Source organism: Phaseolus vulgaris, chromosome 2, assembly GCF_000499845.2.
Source record: "Phaseolus vulgaris cultivar G19833 chromosome 2, P. vulgaris v2.0, whole genome shotgun sequence".
In the NCBI taxonomy this organism is placed as follows: Eukaryota; Viridiplantae; Streptophyta; class Magnoliopsida; order Fabales; family Fabaceae; genus Phaseolus; species Phaseolus vulgaris.
Genome location: NC_023758.2, coordinates 4,534,362 through 4,546,851, shown reverse-complemented (window position 1 = coordinate 4,546,851; position 12,490 = coordinate 4,534,362). Strand labels below are relative to the sequence as shown.

General features: G+C 32.3%; 1 protein-coding gene across 1 annotated transcript; it reads left to right on the top strand.

Moving 5' to 3' along the window:
• Positions 1-5,848: 5,848 nt before the first annotated feature.
• On the top strand, positions 5,849-7,999 carry LOC137810411 (pectinesterase-like). Its single transcript, XM_068611651.1, has 2 exons — positions 5,849-6,979; positions 7,124-7,999. The coding sequence occupies exons 1-2, from the start codon at positions 6,028-6,030 to the stop codon at positions 7,819-7,821; spliced, it is 1,650 nt and encodes a 549-aa protein (XP_068467752.1). The 5' UTR covers positions 5,849-6,027; the 3' UTR covers positions 7,822-7,999.
• The last annotated feature ends 4,491 nt before the right edge of the window (positions 8,000-12,490 follow it).

Genomic DNA, 12,490 nt, shown 5'->3' with positions numbered 1-12,490 from the left:
TAGTTAAATTTTTTATTCATCATCGCCAGGATTGAAAGGAAGGTTCAGTTGTGTGTGAAATTGTTTTAGTTTTTTCCTAGGTGAATAGTCATTCGTTTGATGTGAAATTTGTCGCGTTTTGTCCCAAATTCAGTCCAGATTCTTACGTGGAATTTCAGCGAAAAATTACATCGGGACAATTTTTCTAAAATGTTGTGAAAAACCAAGGCTATCATCTACCAAAATTTGTGAAATTTCGCCCTACATTATGCAATTTTTTTCTGGATCTATATTGTGTTGAAAAATTATGAAAAAATTCACACAAGTACTTTCATATGTTGTTTGCACCTTGCTAAGGAGGAACGTCCATAAAAAAATTACGAAAAAGAGATATAGGAAAAAAAAGCAAGGACATTTTGTTTTTGAAAAACCGTTTTTGTTCACTCTCGGTCTTGGTCTTATTACGCTTTATTCATTGGGTATTATGGTCTGATAATTTTACGAGACATTCGTCATTATATGTATTGTGTTTTGGCTGAGATTTGAGCCCCAGATTCGTTCCACAAGATTTTCAATAAATTTTTTATTCGTCACTGCTAGGATTGAAAGGAATGTTCGTTTGTGTGTGAAACTAATTGATTTTTGTCCTAGGTGAATACTCATCTGTTTGACGTGAAATTTATTGTGTTTTGTCCCAAATTCAATCCAGATTCTTAATCTGAATTTCAACAAAAAATTATTTCGCGACAATTTTTCTGAAATTTTGTGAAAAACCAAGGCTATCATATAAATAAAAATTGTGAAATTTCGCCATACTTTCAACAATTTTATTCTGGATCCATATTCCGTTGACAAATTCCAAAAAAATGAACTCAAGTGCTTATATATGTTTTTTTCACCCATCTAAGGAGGCACGCCCATAAAGAAATCACAAAAAGGAGATATAGGGGAGAAATGCCAGGAGATTTTGTTTTCGGAAAACCTTTCACTCTCGGTTTGGGTCTTACTATGCCATATTCCTTGAATCTTTTGGTATGAAAATTATACCAGACATTCGTCATTGTGTGTATTGAATTTTGGCTAAGATTTGAGCTTCGGATTCGTCCCACAAGATTTTAATTAAATTTTTTATTCATCACCGGCATGGTTGAAAGGAAGGTTCGTTTGTGTGTGAAACTGTTTGATTTTTTTTCTAGGTGAATACTCATCCAATTGACGTGAAATTTGTTGCGTTTTGTTCCAAATAAAATATAGATTCTTACGTGGAATTTCAACAAAAAATTATTTCGGTACAATTTTTCTGAAATTTTGTGAAAAAACAACCAAGGCCCTCTACCGAAATTTGTGGAATTTCGCCATACTTTCTGCAATTTTATTATAGCTTCATATTGCGTTGAAAAATTTCGAAAAAAATCACACAAGTACTTTCATATGTTGGTTGCACCTATCTATAGAGGCACGTTTAAAAACAAATCACAAAAGGAGATATAGGGAAGAAAAAGCTAGGACATTTTGTTTTTGGAAAACCAATTTTGTTCTCTTGCGGTTTGGGACTTATTACGCCTTATTCCTTGCATCTTTCGATCTGAAATTTTTACCACACATTCTTTTTTGTCTGTGTTGTGTTTTGGCTGGGATTTGAGCCTCAAATTCATCCCACAAGATTTGCAATAAATTTTTTATTCATCACTGTCAGAGCTGAAAGTAAGGTTCATTTGTGTGTGAAACTGTTTGATTTTTTTGGTAGATGAATACTCATCCGTTTTATTTTTATTTTTATAGGGCAAATATTAAATTTGTTTTCTTTTAATATTTTTTCTGGAGAAAAAATTATTAAAATTATTTTTTCTTACATGAGTTTGACATGATTAATTTACCTAAGAGTTGATGGAGCCGAAAGATATTGATTTAAAAGTATACTTGACACGTCAATGCAAATAAAAAATATATATAATTTATATTTAGTATACGAAATTTTGATGCAATTTTAGTGTTTTTTAGTACCATATTGATGTTCCAAAATTAGATTTTACAACCTTGTTTTATATATAATTTTAAAATTAAAATTATTAAATATTACGATGTGGACTTTAAGCCTAATTCAATCCCATAAAACCGGCTCATAGGGTTGAGGTTTGCACCCACTTATATACAATGAAATGCTCTAATATCTAGTCGATGTGGGATCTTCAACATTAAAATTAATTAAATATTTTTTTTATCAATAAATAATTAAATAAATAATATAGAGTATTTAAAGAATTCCAATATGCAAGCAAAATATGAGAGATTAGACTTTTCCATTCCAACAAGTTCCAACACAAAGCTAATCTATTTTATTTTACATTTCAAAAAATGGTATTTTCAAAACCTGTATGTTACATTTTTATAGTAGCATGGTTTTGGTTTTCTAAGTTTTTAGTATTTTGTTTCCTCCACTTTATTTCCTATGTATATGGTGTCAATTTGCTTTTATATTTCACAAAGAATTTGATCTAAAACTTTGGTATTTGTAGAAAAAAAAGTTGCATTACTAAAATTTGAGATGTATAAAATAGATATAAATTTATGTTAAACATTATAAGCTATTTGTTTTAACAAAGAGAAATGAACTTTAATCTAAATCATTTGATTTAATCAGAAACAGTGATTTTCAGTTGAGTAGTTTGTGTTCTTGATCGGTCTTCTTTTTCTTTTATATTGGATTTTCCTCTTCTCTTCTTTTCTGTTTCCTTTTTCCTTTTTCCTTGTCTTTATTATGTATTAACAACTTTATCCCATATATATGTCAATTACTATAATTTCCATCGTCCCATTTGAAATTTCTGTTTCCTTTTTCCTTGTCTTTATTAACTTTATCCCATATATGTCAATTACTATAATTCCCATCACCCCATTTGAAAAATACGAGATTTCCAAATCAAAATTAAATCATTATCTCCTTATATCTCTCCATTACCTCTAAGAGGTACCTACAAGCTCCAAGCATCATTCCTTAACTTACGAAAACACCACATAAACATATGTTACATTCCCATTAGTAATGAGAAAAACATCAGTGTGTTGCTCATGGTCCATTCATTTGTTCATTTACTTTAAACTTTATGTGTGTGCTCAACACAACCTATATTGAAATTTTATTTGTAATAGAAATTCGAACTTGTACATGTTTTAAACTAAATACTTTATTTGCATCTACACGTTCGTTCTTAAATGTAATTTTATTTCTTTAATTTTATATGTTCTATGCAATCACAATTCAAGTACTTTTTTCATGTTTTGTTTCTTTTGGTGTTAAATTCCGATAAACTAAATTATTGAAAGTAGTATTTTGTTTTATTATAATAGGTTGTGCTTATACTCTTGACTACTTTTTACCCATAAATATCCCTTATATCTCTCCACTAACATGAGTGGTACATTGTGTCGCTTCTTTTCTTTAATAACTTCCGAAAGCCTTGCCTTTTTTTCCTAACCTTCATTTTCATTTAGGTAGGACAACAATATTAAATAACTTTAAATTTTTTATCCCTAACCCACCCTCTTCTTTTTATTTATACATATTTTTTCATTTGTGTTTCAGAAAAAAGTTTCGGTGATTTTTGTTCTAGTATATTTAATGTGATCAATAATAAATATATTTTTAATCGACGTGTCAATGTCTTCTCTTCTTGTGTGTTCTCTGTTATGTATTGAAAGTTTTTGTTCCCTTCTTCTTGTATCAGGTCTTATAATTGACTTAATTATATGATAAAGACTAATTATTCGAGATCTCTTTATTTATGTAGATTCAATACTAATATCGCTAAATATTAACATCGATAGATGATTTTATGCATATACATTACACTACAATTTGATAAATGTTATCTTCCTATCTTCATTTCCCAAATTTCATAATTTGCTTCCTAATTTCATTGTCTACCATATATGATATTTTAAAGATTAGGTAGAATATTTTCAATTACCTATACATTTTTTTTTATTTTTGCATCACATAAAAACAATATATCATCAGGAAATATGGACCGCAATTTCTTTCATCCCCACTTTTATTCCAACTAACATATGTTTTTCTAACTGATTATCTTACCATTTCAGATCAAAAAATCATTATTAAAAACAAAAATCATGTTAATGCACCTGTATATGATGACTTAAACTATTAAAATTATTGGAAAGAAAATAATGGGTTATGTTATAGATATTTTATTTTATTTTATTATAATAATAATTAAAAAAAATAGTTAAATGATAATATTTTAATAATTTTTTGTTTGAAAATATAGTTTTTATAAAACATTTTTTTTGTCATTAAAAATAAATTATAAAGCGTGCTTATGAATCGTAAAAGTGAAACAAAAATTGAGTATTGAAATATAAAAGGTAAAAAAATGCTTCAATTATACATTAAAAATATTGCAATTTTAGAAATTAGAATGAAAGTGTAAATCTTACTTACTGAAGTTTTTTTTTTTTTTTTTTTCTGTTCCACAGTGTGTATATATTATATGCAACGCTTTATAAACAATATAGGGATGCATCCCTTTTGGATTACAATCATCCTTTAACAAGTTTTTTTATTAATTAACTTTGTTTAACAAGTTGCTTTAGCAATGGTACTCAAAAAAGGGAAAGATGCAAGTTGTTTTATAAAAACGCACTAAATTAATGTATCAACTTAATTAATATCACGATGAAGTAGCGAAAAACAAGGGTTTGTGTTTGTGAGGGATGCATAAGATAAGATTATGAATGAAACCAACATACCCATTACACTTTACCCAATAAAAATGGATAGGATGCTCAAAGGAATCTATGCTTTTCCTTAATTTAAGAGACTATGCACGTGACACACCATGCTACGTTAGTTTTTTAAGCATATTAATCAATGTATTAGTGAAAAATAAAGCACAAGATTAACAACTTAATTAACAAATGTGAATTGTTATAAACTAAGTAGTTGCAATGTGAAGTGGAGGAGTGAGATATGGGTGATAAAGAAAGGGCTAAGATGGGTACAATGATGAATAAGTGGACTAAGATGCAATTAAAAATGACCATCTCATCAATAATGTCTTCTACTTTGTTTTTATCACACAAAACCATTATTGCGAATGTGGAAACAAAATATATACAAGTGGCTCCACTTGTTGCCCTTTACAAATTTATTCATTTTATGGCGGAAAGCGAAACCCACATGCCATAATTCGGACCTTAATTATTCTAACTTATTTGCATTAATCAAATCATTTAAATCCTTGGATTCGTCTCCCCTACCTAATGGTATTATTAAATAGCTAGAGTAAAAAGAGAAAGGAACTGGTGATTTTTTACTGATAAAAAAAAAAAATTGGACATTTTATTATTATCTCTACAACACAACACTGAGTCATTATTGACAAAAACTTTGTTAGATCTCTCATCTCAATCTTCTTCTTTTTTAAAGTATTTTAATACATACACCGATACGAAAACTGTGACCGATATAACACAGACACCGATATAAAAATTGTGATCGTTATAACACAGAAAAAAAAATTATAATTTCTAAAATACAGAATATAGAAATACAAATTTATATATTATATAATATATAATTATAAGTTATAAAAATTGATAATAAATATTTTTGCGTATAAATATATTTTAATTTTGTTTAGTAACATATTTCTGATCAGATTAAAAAAATTTGTTTTTTATTTTTATAATCATAAACGTTTATAGAAATTTTATTTTTATAATCACAGTAGACTTATATAAATTAAAGTATTTTCTTTTTTAAAGTTGAATTAAAACTATGTTAGAATTATGAAAAATCCAACCATAAATATTTTTCATACGAGTATGAGTGTCTCATTCAAGGAAGATACCATTTGAAAGCCATATCATAGCTTTTGACTAATAGAAAAAAATGTTTATAATTTTTTTTGGTTAAAAAAATAATTTTCCAACAAAGGTTTTTTTCCTCGTGCAAGAAATTTTGGGCTATATAGAGGACAAGGAAGCAAATCATAGGATGAAGAAGAGGCAGTGACACTCTTAAGCATGGCTACCCAACAACAATCTCTGTTAGAGAAGCCCAAAAAACCCGTTTCCAAAACTATCTGCTTATTCCTTTCTGTGATTGCAGTTCTAAGTTCATCAGCCTTCATTGCTTCTTATCTCTTCAACAATTCCTCCCTTCACCATGTCTGTGATCAGGCACTTGATACTGCATCCTGCTTAACACATGTCTCAGAAGTAACCAAAACTCACACATTCACCACAACAGAACACCACAAACTCAATCTTCTCAAATCATTCCTCATGAAATACACCTCCCACATCGAGAAAGTCATGGACACAACCAGTGCCATCAAACTCAGGGTCAACAATCCAAGGGAGGAAGCAGCTTTGCGGGACTGTGCGGAGCTCATGGACTTGTCCTTGGACAGAGTTTGGAGCTCGATGTTAGCCGTAACAGAACAGAGCATTGAGTCGCGACAAGATGCACACACATGGCTAAGTAGCGTGCTAACGAACCATGCAACTTGCTTGGATGGATTAGAGGGTGCGTCTCGGAGTGTTATGGAGGGTGAAGTTGAGGACTTGATATCCAGGGCAAGAACCTCTCTAGCCATTCTTGTTGGCTCTGTTTTGCCTCCAAAGGTTGAAGAGATCATTGATGAACCCTTAAATGGGGAGTTTCCGTCATGGGTGAGCAGCAAGGATCGGAGGCTTTTGGAAAGTGGGGTTGGGGACATCAAGGCCAATGTCGTGGTGGCTAAGGATGGGAGTGGCAAGTTCAAGACTGTCACTGAGGCTGTGGCGTCTGCACCAGACAATGGTAAGACAAGGTACGTTATTTATGTGAAAAAGGGAACATATAAAGAAAATGTTGAAATTGGTAAGAAGAAGAAAAACGTCATGCTCGTGGGTGACGGTATGGATGCAACTATAATCACCGGAAGCTTGAACTTCATCGACGGAACAACAACCTTTAACAGCGCCACAGTTGGTATGTCACTTCCCCAAAAAATTGATACCATTAATGAAACAAATGAGTTATCATTGTTGTTTTCTATAGAAATCACTCATTAAACATCTATGTATTACATTTGGAATTCTTGAACACTAACCACGTAGTTATACGGGTTTGCAGCTGCTGTGGGTGATGGGTTTATAGGTCAAGACATATGGTTTCAGAACACGGCGGGACCGGAGAAACACCAAGCGGTGGCTCTGCGCGTAGGCGCCGACCAATCCGTGATAAACCGTTGTCGCATAGATGCCTTTCAAGACACTCTCTACGCACACTCCAACAGGCAGTTCTACAGAGACTCTTTCATCACCGGCACCGTTGACTTCATTTTCGGAAACGCCGCCGTCGTCTTCCAGAAGTGCAACTTGGTGGCCCGAAAGCCCATGAGTAACCAAAAAAACATGGTGACGGCTCAAGGAAGAGAAGATCCAAACCAAAACACAGGAACTTCAATTCAACAGTGTAACCTAACACCCAGCTCAGATCTTAAGCCTGTTGTGGGTTCCATCAAAACTTTTCTGGGTCGACCATGGAAGAAGTACTCCAGAACTGTGGTGATGCAGTCGACAATAGATAACCATGTTGATCCAACGGGATGGGCAGAGTGGGATGCTCAGAGTAAGGACTTTTTGCAAACGTTGTATTATGGAGAGTACATGAACAGTGGAGCTGGTGCTGGAACGAGCAAGAGAGTGACTTGGCCTGGTTATCATGTAATCAAAACTGCAGCAGAAGCCAGCAAGTTCACTGTAACACAGCTCATCCAAGGAAATGTTTGGTTGAAGAACACCGGTGTCAACTTCATTGAAGGCCTCTAAATGCTTCTTTCTGTCTCATGTGTGTGTTTTTTCAGAGGAAATTAAATAAAAACATCTTTAATGGCGTTTAGACATTTTAGTTAGCATCAAGTTTCCTTCGTCTTTGACAAGGTTTCCACTAACACGGTGTTTGAATATGTAATAAACTATATTAATGCACCTCAAGTAATTTCTATCAGACTAGCTTGCATTTTGTTTTACTAAAAACTTTGGTATTGTTTCAGAACAAGAAAATTTTTCAATACATACAAATGTACTTATAAAAATGCATAAAGTAATTAAGAAACATTTTATTTAGTATGATATCACTGAAGAGATATATTTTAAGACTGTTTTGCAGGAAATACATTTTGATGTGTGGGTATATAGAAATACGTATATAGTTTAATCTTATAAAGTTATAAAATCTTATAACCAATTATTTCTCAAAGACTCATTATATATATATATAAATATTTGCATAATTATTTAATATCTTTTATAAAATATAAATATGCGCGACTAAATTTTAATATATCAATTATATGTTTCCTTATCAATATTTTGACGTTACAATCTATTTAATAATATGCAAAAAATAACTTTTATAGAAGGTTGGATAACTATAAGTTGATCAGTATTCAACCAGTAAAAAAAATCAAACAGTTTCACACACAAACGAACTTTTCATTAAACACTGGCAGTGATGAATAAAAAATTTATTGAAAATTTTGTAGGACGAAGCTGGTGTTCAAATCTCAGCCAAAACTCAATACACACAATGACGATTGTCTGGTAAAATTTTCAGACCAAAAGACCCAAGAAATAGGGCGTAGTAAGACCCACACCGAGAGTGAACAAAATCGGTTTTCCGAAAACAAAATGCCCTAGTTTTTCTTCCCTAAATCTCCCTTTTTTTTGATTTGTTTATGGACGTGCCTCTTTAGCAGGGTGCAAACAACATATGAAAATACTAGTGTGAATTTTTTTGGAATTTTTCAACGCAATAAGGACCCAGAATAAAATTGCAGAAAGTAGGGCGAAATTTCATAAATTTTGGTAGAGGATAGTCTTGGTTTTTCACAAAATTTCAGAAAAATTGTCACAAAATGATTTTTTCCTGAAATTCCACGTAAGAATCTGGATTAAATTTGGGACAAAACGCGATAAATTTCACATCAAACGGATGAGTATTCACTTAGGAAAAAAATCAAACAGTTTCACACACAACCGAATCTTCCTTTCAAACATGGCAGTGATGAATAAAAAATTTATTGAAAATCTTGTAGGAAGAATCTGAGGCTCAAATCTCAGCCAAAACTCAATAAACACAATAAAGAATGTCTGGGACCGAATAGAGCGTAGTAAGACCCAAACCGAGATTTAACAAAATTGGTTTTCTGAAAACAAAATGTCTTGGCTTTTCTATCCTATATCTCCTATTTTGTGATTTGTTTATGGACGGACGTCCTTAGCGGGGTGCAAACAACATATAAAAGTACTTGTGTGAATTTTTTCAGAATTTAACCACGCAATAAGGACTCATAATAAAATTGCAGAAAGTATGGCGAAATTTCACAAATTTTGCTAAAGGATAACCTTGGATGTTCACAAATTTCAGAAAAATTGTCCCGAAATAATTTTTTCCTGAAATTCCATGTAAGAATATGGACTGAATTTAGGACAAAACACGACAAATTTGACGTCAAACGGATGAGTATTCACCCAGGAAAAAAATCAAACAGTTTCACACAAACGAATCTTCATTTCAACCATGGTAGTGATGAATAAAAAATTTATTTAAAATATTGTGCGACGAATCTGGGGCTCAAATCTCAGCCAAAACTCAATACACACAATGAAAAATGTCTGGTAAAATATTTAGACCAAAAAACCCAAGGAATACGGCGTAGTAAGACCCAAACCGAGAGTGAACAAAATCAATTTTCCGAAAACAAAATTTCTTCCCTATATCTCCCATTTTGTGATTTGTTTATGGGCGGGCGTCCTTAGCAGGGTGCAAACAACATATGAAAGTACTTGTGTGAATTTTTTCAGAATTTTTCAACGCAATAAGGACCCAAAATAAAATTGCATAATGTAGTCCGAAATTTCACAAATTTTGCTAGAGGATAGCATTGGTTTTTCATAAAATTTCAGAAAAATTTCCCGAAATAATTTTTTCCTGAAATTCCACGTAAGAATCTAGACTGAATTTGGAACACAACACGACAAATTTCACGTCAAACGGATGAGTATTCACCTAGGAAAAAAATCAAACAATTTCACACACAAACGAGCCTTCCTTTCAACTTTGGCGATGATGAATAAAAGATTTATTGAAAATTTTGTGGGACGAATCGGGGGCTCAAATCTCAGCCAAAACTCAATAAACACAATGACGAATGTCTGATAAAATTTCAGACCTAAAGACCCAAGAAATAGGGCGTAGTAAGACCCAGACCGAGAGTGAACAAAACAAGTTTTCTGAGAAAAAAAAGTCCTGGCTTTTCTTCCCTATATTTCCCATTTTGTGATTTGTTTATGGACGGGCGTCCTTAGCAGGGTGCGAACAATATATGAAAGTACTAGTGTGAAATTTTTCAACGCAATAAGGACCCAAAATAAAATTGTGGAAAGTAGAGCGAAATTTCACAAATTTTGCTATAGGATAACCTTGGTTTTCAGAAAAATTGTCCCGAAATAATTTTTTCCTAAAATTCCACGTAAGAATCTGGACTAAATTTGGGATAAAACGCAACAAATTTCTCGTCAAACGGAAGAGTATTCACCTAAGAAAAAAATCAAATAGTTTCACACACAAAGGAACCTTCCTTTCAACTGTGGTAGTGATGAATTAAAAATTTATTTAAAACCTTGTGGGGAAAATCCTAGGCTTAAATCTCAGCCAAAACTCAATACACACAATGACGAATGTCTGGTAAAATTTTCAAACTAAAAGACCTAAGCAATAGGGCGTAGTAAGACCCAGACAGAGAGTGAAGAAAATCGGTTTTTCGAAAACAAAATGTCATGGCTTTTCTTCACTGTATCTCCTTTTTTGTGATTTGTTTATTGACGTGCCTCCTTAGCAAGGTGCAAACAACATATGAAAGTACTAGTGTGAATTTTTTTGGAATTTTTCAACGCAATAAGGACATTGAATAAAATATTAGAGTGTAAGGCGAAATTTCACAAATTTTCCTAAGCCTTGGTTTTTCACAAAATTTCAAAAAAATTGTCCCGAAATAATTTTTTTTTGAAATTTTATGTAAGAATCTGGATTGAATTTGGGACAAAACGCAACAAATTTCACGTCAAACGGATGAGTATTCACCTAGGAAAAAAATCAAACAGTTTGACACACAAACGAACCTTCTTCTCAAACCTGGCAGTAATAAATAAAAAATTATTGAAAATCTTGTGGAATGAATCTGATGCTCAAATCTCAGCCAAAACTCAATACACACAATCACGAATGTCTGGTAAAATTTTCAGACCAAAAGACTCAAGCAATAGGGCGAAGTAAGACCCAGACCGAGAGTGAAGAAAATTTGTTTTTCGAAAACAGATGTCCTAGCTTTTATTCCCTATATCTCTCTTTTTTTGATTTGCTTATAGACGTGCCTCCTTAGCAGGGAGGAAACAACATAAGAAAGTACTAGTGTGAATTTTTTCGGAATTTTTTGACGCAATAAGGACCTAGAATAAATTTGCAGAAAGTAAGACGAAATTTCACAAATTTTGCAGATACCCTTGGTTTTTCACAAAATTTCAGAAAAATTGTCCCGAAATAAATTTTTCCTGATATTCCACGTAAGAATCTGGACTGAATTTGAAACAAAACGCGACAAATTTCATGTCAAACGGATGAGTATTGACCTAGGAAAAAATCAAACAGTTTCACACACTAACGAACCTTTCAACCCTGGCAGTGATGAATAGAAAATTAATTGAAAATCTTGTAGGACGAATATGGGGCTCAAATCTAAGCCAAAACTCAATAAACATAATGACGAATGTTTGGGAAAATTTTCAGACCAAAAGGTCCAAGATTTTTCAGAATTTTTCAACGCAATAAGGACCCAGAATAAAATTGCAGAATGTATGGCGAAATTTCAAAACTTTTGCTAGAGGAAAGCCTTGGTTTTTTCACAAAATTTCAGAAAAATTTCCCCGAAATAATTTTTTCCTGAAATTCCATGTAAGAATCTAGACTGAATTTGGAACAAAACGCGACAAATTTCACGACAAACAGATGAGTATTCACCTTGGATAAAAATCAAACAGTTTCACACACAAACGAGCCTTCCTTTCAACTTTGGCAGTGATGAATAAAAAATTTATTTAAAATCTCGTGGGATGAATCTAGGGCTCAAATCTCAGCCAAAACTCAATAAACACAATGACGAATGTCTGATTAAATTTTCAGACATAAAGTTCCAAGGAATAGGGCGTAGTAAGACCCAAACCAAGAGTGAACAAAAACGGTTTTCTGAAAACAAAATGTCTTGGCTTTTCTTCCCTATATCTCTCTTTTTGTGATTTGTTTATGGACGTACCTCCTTAGCAAGGTGCAAACAACATATGAAAGTACTAGTGTGAATTTTTTCGGAATTTTTCAACGCAATATGGACCCATAATATAATTGCAGAAACTATGGCAAAGCATCTGAAATTCTGCTAGAGGA